We start from the raw sequence: 7,014 nt of genomic DNA, 5'->3' as shown, positions 1-7,014 counted from the left end.
GATATCAGAAATCTAGTCTCTAACGTAATCAAAAGGAAAAAGCAGACAAGTTTAGATGGTAGAGTAATACTACACTTGAATTTAAGTTATATTATATATTGACATGTGATCAGGAGGTCACGAGTTCGAGCTTTGAAAATTGTTTTTTTCAAAAATGCAGGATAAGGCTGCGTATAGCCCGTCCTTATTGTCATGCTTTTTTTTTTTGCAGAGTGAGTATAGTTTAATTTGTGATGGCAAAGTTAGTATTTACTGTGTTTCAATTTATGTCGGTACATAAAGGATTACAGGAATGACACTTTTTTTTTAATTTTTAATTTTATATATTTGGTAAATATTTAACTTTGAATTTTTCGTTTTACCCTTATTGTGATGATTTATAGTCGTATAATTTTTTATGGCTTGTTTAAGACAACATGATTCAATTTTTTAAATTCATAAACTCCGTGCTTAATCAATACCTACTCATAAACTGGTGTTTGATGCTTGTTTCGTACTTCGAACTAATTTGAATTTCCGTCATATAATGGAAATTTTATTCATCCTATCACAATTTTCAATGGGACACATTATATCAATTTTTGATTCATTTATTCTTTTTGTAATTACTCATTTCCACCCAATTTGGTGAACGGTTACAACATAAAGGCCAAAAATATTGCCACTTCTAACAGAAAAAAACATAGATAATAATAAAAGCATTGGACCACTAGTAAGTCATAATATTAGAGTAAAAAAAGAATATATACTTCTTATAACTTAAATAATAGTGATAATACTTCCTTTTATTATTGGTGAATGTAAATAACAAACTTATTCACCACATTTGGAATCATGATGGAGACTATATACTCAACAAATATTGTAGTAATTTGAAGCATTGCCCAATTAATTGAAAAGTTTCAAATGTATCCTTAAATAAATAACTAAAAAATTCCAACACTAGTAAAAACAAAGGCTTTTTCAATCGTGAATTAATGAAAAATTTGTATCATAAAATATGATTAATGTTACACCCTATTTATATAGAATTAGCTCACTGGAAAAACATATGGTGAGAAACATATTCTCATTGAAATATCGAGAGAATATTCATACTGAGAATATTACATTGAAATTTGTTTTAATTACTACATTAACGTTTTATCATAATAAGTTACTAGTGGTAGGATGGATTTAAATTTTAAATTTTTATTAAATTTTGTTTAGTTTGTTAAGATATTTTAGTTTTTTTTTTGAATTTTAAATAATTTTTTTCTTGTTTTTAATTGACTATTTCTAAAATCTTCGTGTACTTAATAAAAATATTAAGAGACAGTTTCAATTAATACTTCCAATCTTTTTTGTTGCAAACATCTTTTACAAAAAACCAACCCGTATGTATGTCCGTTAGTTCGAGGGGCTTATTTGAATCTTTTTAATTGTTTTAGGTTAAATCTGAGATGAAAGATAACATTGAGAACTTGTATGAATCAATAGATTAACTAAGGATATATAAGACAAATCACAAACTAATAAACCATCATGCGCACGTTCAATAATCGTCTTCATTTTTTTTTTACCAAAAATAAAATAAAATAAAATAAATCTTCTTCTTCACTTAACTTCTTCTTTGTATTTATGAAGAATTAATTAAGTTAACCTTCATCTTGATTGGTTAATTAATTAAATTCCTTGATGAAGAAAGTGCATGTTGTTTTTTCCATTTGCATGCTAATCCTTTTAATTATTTCTCATATTTTTATTTTCCAAGATTACAATGCTTTTGATGATCATTGCTATAAACAAGGAGATCATGTCCCTCTTTTTGCTAATAAGATTGGGCCTTTTCACAATCCCAGGTACATTTTTTTTCATTTTTAGTGGTGGAGCTCGTAAGAAAGAAAGAAGGGGTTTAATTGAATTTGCTTTATTGAAAAATTATACTGTAAATTATTTATTTATATTTGTTACTCCCTTAGTCCTAGTTTATAACGAAATTCAAACAGTGTCATGTAAATTGGAACGGATGAAGTATTATATATTATATATAAACTGTTGAATTCCCTTGTTATAAAGGAAAATTCTATTGTAGTTGTTAAGGTGTTCTAAAGTTGCTTTAGGTCACAATAAGTAAAATTTCAATGATAGCGTTGTGGGCATTTGACCATGTTTCATTTTGAAATTTGAACAAAAAGTAGTTTTTGTTTTCGAAGTTGTGTTTGGTCGTGAGTATGGATTGGAGTTGTTTTTGACTTTTTGTGAGTAATTTGGATTGAAAAAAGTGAACATTTTTTTGTTGTTTTTCAAATTCTTGAAGATGAATTCCGAAATTTTATGGCCAAATGTTAGATATGAAACAATTGAGTATTGAAAATGCTCTTTGTAAATTATGAATATGTAATTTTTCTTTTATTTATTTATCATTTTCCAATGTCATTCTTGTTTTCTTGTTTTACAGTGAATCCTACAGATATTATGACCTGCCATTTTGCATACCAGGTTCATTCTACAACTCTTCTCTCATGAATGGGGCATGTGAATTAAATAGCTTTTGTCAAACCCCGTATATGAAATATCTATAAATATTTGATAATGAATTTAGTTATGATTTTGTATTAACTTAATGTTTGTTGTAAGAAACTGATAAATTTCAAATCCTGTGTCCGCCTATGAGGTTAGACTATAGTTGTGATTCATATCGCAAATTTTGAAAGATGTATATATGTTGGAACACTTGAAATCTTATGTTACTCGAGTTTATATGCAGATTATGTGAAATTGGATGAAAAGAAGGAAGATCTAGGTGAAGTCTTAAACGAGGATCGACTCGTGAGTGGTCCTTATGAACTTGATTTCTTGGTAGATAAAGACTCGGAAATTCTTTGTCGAAAGAAGCTAACAAAGGAGGAAGTAGCACAGTTTCGAAGAGCAGTTGATAAAGACTATTATTTCGAGATGTACTACGATGAATTGCCCTTATGGGGCCTTATCGGAAGAGTTGAGAATAGGGAAGAGACAGAGGATACAAAATATTACAAGTACTTTCTATATAAACACATACATTTTGATATCCACTATAACATGGATCGTGTTATTGAGATCACTGCACGAATGGATCCACATTCTGTTTTGGATGTGACAGAGGATAGGGAAGTCGATGCTGAGTTTACATACGCCGCGAAATGGAAAGGAACGGATATTCTGTTTGAGAATCGGATGGATAAGTTCATGCAGACTTCTCTACCGCATATCTTGGAGATCCACTGGTTCTCAATCGTTAATTCTTGTGTCACTGTCCTCCTTTTAACCGGTTTCCTTGCCACGATTCTTATGCGAGTTCTTAAGAATGATTTTATCAAGTAAGTGGCTTATCCCTCCTATATGAGGCATCGTTTGTCTTGATACTTTTTGGCTGCTACAACAAAATGTTGTTACATATAACATATAGTAAAACATCGGTTGCAAAGAAAACTTGTCCGTTATAGTGAAATATGACTGGTATAGAGAGGTCTGACTATATTTGGTTTTCTCGAGAAGTAACTCTTTGAATTGGCCATGTATGCAAAAGGTATGCACATGATGAAGAAGCAGTTAATGATCAAGAGGAGACGGGATGGAAGTACATACACGGTGATGTCTTTAGGGTCCCGAAACACAAGTCATTGTTTGCTGCAGCACTTGGTTGTGGAGCTCAGCTCTTTACACTGTCAGTGTCCTCTGAAATCTATTGTTTTGCTAAATTAAGATCTAATACAAGAAACATTTGCATTATTTGTATATTGTATCTTGTACAGGACAATTTTTATATTCTTGATGGCGCTTGTTGGGGTGTTTTATCCTTACAATAGAGGAGCTCTATTCACTGCCCTGCTGGTTATATATGCACTCACTTCTGGCGTTGCTGGATACACTTCAACCTCTTTCTATTGCCAGCTTGAAGGAACTAATTGGGTAAGTGCTGTAATGTTCCAATAGTTGCCGAGACATTGTCATCTAGACAGTAAACTTGTTATCTCGTTCGAGCTATAACTATAATGTAACCTTAGATGTATTATGCCTTTTCGTTATCGTAGCTGATTAAGCACAAACTACTTGCTCTTAAGAGAGCACAAAACAACAAGGTTCAAATCCACAGTTGAGGCGAACCTAGCATGTTGACTACAGTTTTAGCAGACCCTAGTAACTTTGGTTCAAATTCTGTATTTGTCTTGAAAATCCATATGAATATGTATAGATTATTAATGTAGAATCCTACTTTAGCGGTCGTTTTTCATTCTTCACTCGGTCCTTAGTAGCCGGCGACTCAGATGGCATCTGATTAACTAGCGCAGGAGAGTGAGTTCCCGCAGGTCACTGGCGAACCGAAGTCACTTTCGGAACCATACTTCCTACAGCTAACATGTGTCCAGTCCAGAGGGAACGCGCAGCGCAAACGAACCTGATCATCATATGAATCTTATTTTCATCAGTTTACGCCTGATCGGCGAGTTTAGTCACACCTAACTTGAAAAGATTAGAATCCAGAACCCATAAGATTCAAATCTTGAATCTGTCTCTGACCGGAGAAGGTCAATCCAATTTAGCCACGAAGTACTGAGCAATGACTTCTTATCATAAGAATAGTTAGAGTCCTTAGATGCAACAAAGAGGATATATAGTAATGTTGTTAAAGGCTCATTCAAAGTCTGCTTAAGCCCTGAAGCTTAGTGAATCCCAGGTGATGCACTTCGTCTTCCGTGTGCTTCGTGTACATGTTAAGGTGCTAAGGCGTGTCTACCTTCACCCGTAGGTGATCCTGTTCTGTCTTTAAGGGCAAACCATCATAACCGTTCTTTTGTGCAAATAAGTGTTGTTTGTGTTATTAGTTACGTTTTCTTGCATTACACTTGGCACTTTTCTTTGCTAAAGTCCTCTAATTGTGCTTTGCGCTTACAGCTCCAACAGACTTTGGTGTTTTTTTGGACTTTTTACTTTTGATTACTCTGCCTTTAACAGGTAAAGAATCTGGTCTGGACCGGATGTCTCTTCTGTGGCCCTCTTGTGTTAACGTTCTGCTTCCTCAATTCTGTTGCAGTTAGTTATAGTTCTACTGTTGCTCTACCATCTGGCACAATTGTGTTAATAGTACTTATGTGGATATTAGTTACATCTCCACTGCTCGTATTAGGCGGAATTGCTGGCAAAAATAGCAGAACAGGTTTCCACTCTCCATGTCGAACCACAAAGTATCCGAGAGAAATTCCTGTACTCCCTTGGTACCGTAGTACCATCCCTCAGATGGCGATGACAGGGTTTTTACCGTTTAGTGCCATCTACATCGAGCTCTACTACATATTTGAAAGTGTATGGGGTCAAAAAATCTACACAATTTACAGCATGTTGTTTATAGTCTTCATTCTTCTGCTGATAGTAACCGCGTTTGTCACTGTTGCATCGACTTATTTCCAACTCGCTGCAGAAGATCATAAATGGTGGTGGAGGTTTGAATTAAATCTTCTTTCTTTTTGTTCATGTTTCATATTTTAGGCTTAGCTTAGTTGTCTATAGTTCCATGTTACTTCTCTTGATTGCTAGCTTTCTTAGTTGTTATGAAGCATCTTGCATAAGAATGTTGCTCGTACTCTTCAAAAATGTCGACAGGTGCATGTTAGATCCTTCAGAAGTAGTATATTTTTTGAGGATCAGACATGGGTGCAACATTTTGGAAAGTTCGAGCAGTATATAGCTTGCAGCTACAAACGAACAAAGTTCATTTTTCAGACTTTATCTTAAGATGATCCCCCCTCCCCCCCCCCCCCCAGTCGTTATGGGACTTTTAAATTAACGACTGAATTTTCCCTTGCTAAAAGCTTTTTTTCTTGTAGATCTTTCATTCATGTGCCTATATTTTGTTGCAGGTCATTTCTCTGTGGGGGATCAACTGGCATATTTATCTATACTTACTGCTTGTACTACTACGCGAGATCGGGAGTGTCTGAATTCATGCAAACCTCGTTTTTCTTCGGGTACATGGCTTGCATATGCTACGGTTTCTTCCTCATGCTCGGGACTATTGGATTCCGCGCATCGTTGCTCTTTGTTCGTCACATTTATCGATCTATCAGGTGTGAGTAAACAACATTATAGACTATAGTAAAGTTTGTATATTTGTGTACTCCGACTTTGGTCACTTATTTTTTGTTGTTGTTGTAAAAGATAGGTAGGAAGTGCAACTAGATCTAATATGGGAAACCAAAGCTTGATTTTTGGACCAAACTATTGTGAAATTGTCCACTAGACACATTTTGTTTACTTATTTGATCGAATAGATGCAAAGCCCCGTACTGCCGAATAAATCATACTAAAAGTGGCCTTATGATTTTTCCGTTTCAGTTTATGTGATACAAACGAAAAATGAGAAAATTGCCTAATTTCACTTGTGCGGTCCTAAATGCTATGAATGTGCCGTGGATCGTGGCGAGATTACACGTACTGATCCCCTCGATACTTACGGAGGGTCTCATAAAGATTTCGAAAAAAATTGATCGAAAACTAGTTCACCAAAATATTCATTGGCTAACACACAGGAAAAATGAGAAAATGGTCTAATTCTGCTCGTGTGACCCCTAAATGCTTAGAATGTGCCGTGGAGCGTGTCGAGGCTACACGTACTGATCCTCCAAGTAATTACGGAGGGTACCATAAATGTTTCGAAAAAAAATTGATCGGAAGCCAGTTCACAAAAATATTAATGGGCTAACACACACGAAAAATGAAAAAATCGCCTAATTCCGCTTGTGCAGCCCTAAATGCTATGAATGTGCAGTGGATCGTACCGAGGTTACATGTACTGATCCCCCAGGTACTTATGGAGTGTCCCATAAAGATTTCATAAAAAATTTGATCGAAAGCCAGTTCACCAAATTATTCATGGGCTAATACACATAAAAAATAAGAAAATTGCTTAATTCCGCTTGTGCTCCCCCTAAGTGGTATGAATGTACCATGGATCGTGCCGAGGCTCCATGTACTCATCTTTCGGGTACTTACAGA

The 7,014-nt window shown here is 34.8% G+C and overlaps 1 protein-coding gene across 1 annotated transcript; it reads left to right on the top strand.

Moving 5' to 3' along the window:
• The first annotated feature begins 1,759 nt into the window (after positions 1-1,759).
• Positions 1,760-6,304, top strand: LOC129884432 (transmembrane 9 superfamily member 2-like). Its single transcript, XM_055958728.1, has 6 exons — positions 1,760-1,841; positions 2,750-3,341; positions 3,551-3,688; positions 3,777-3,933; positions 4,978-5,462; positions 5,880-6,304. Exons 1-6 carry the CDS (start codon positions 1,760-1,762, stop codon positions 6,094-6,096), a joined length of 1,671 nt encoding a protein of 556 aa, XP_055814703.1. The 3' UTR covers positions 6,097-6,304.
• The last annotated feature ends 710 nt before the right edge of the window (positions 6,305-7,014 follow it).

This window comes from Solanum dulcamara, chromosome 4, assembly GCF_947179165.1.
Source record: "Solanum dulcamara chromosome 4, daSolDulc1.2, whole genome shotgun sequence".
NCBI lineage: Eukaryota > Viridiplantae > Streptophyta > Magnoliopsida > Solanales > Solanaceae > Solanum > Solanum dulcamara.
The sequence above is the reverse complement of the archived record's forward strand: the minus strand, read 5'-3'. Positions and strand labels throughout refer to the sequence as shown.

Excerpts from the sequence above, each read along its gene's own strand:
- LOC129884432 (XM_055958728.1), top strand. The coding sequence starts at position 1,760 with ATGCTTTTGATGATCATTGCTATAAACAAGGAGATCATGTCCCTCTTT. Across the intron at positions 3,934-4,977 it reads AGCTTGAAGGAACTAATTGG|GTAAAGAATCTGGTCTGGAC; the intron begins GTAAGTGCTGTA and ends TGCCTTTAACAG. Across the intron at positions 5,463-5,879 it reads GATCATAAATGGTGGTGGAG|GTCATTTCTCTGTGGGGGAT; the intron begins GTTTGAATTAAA and ends ATTTTGTTGCAG.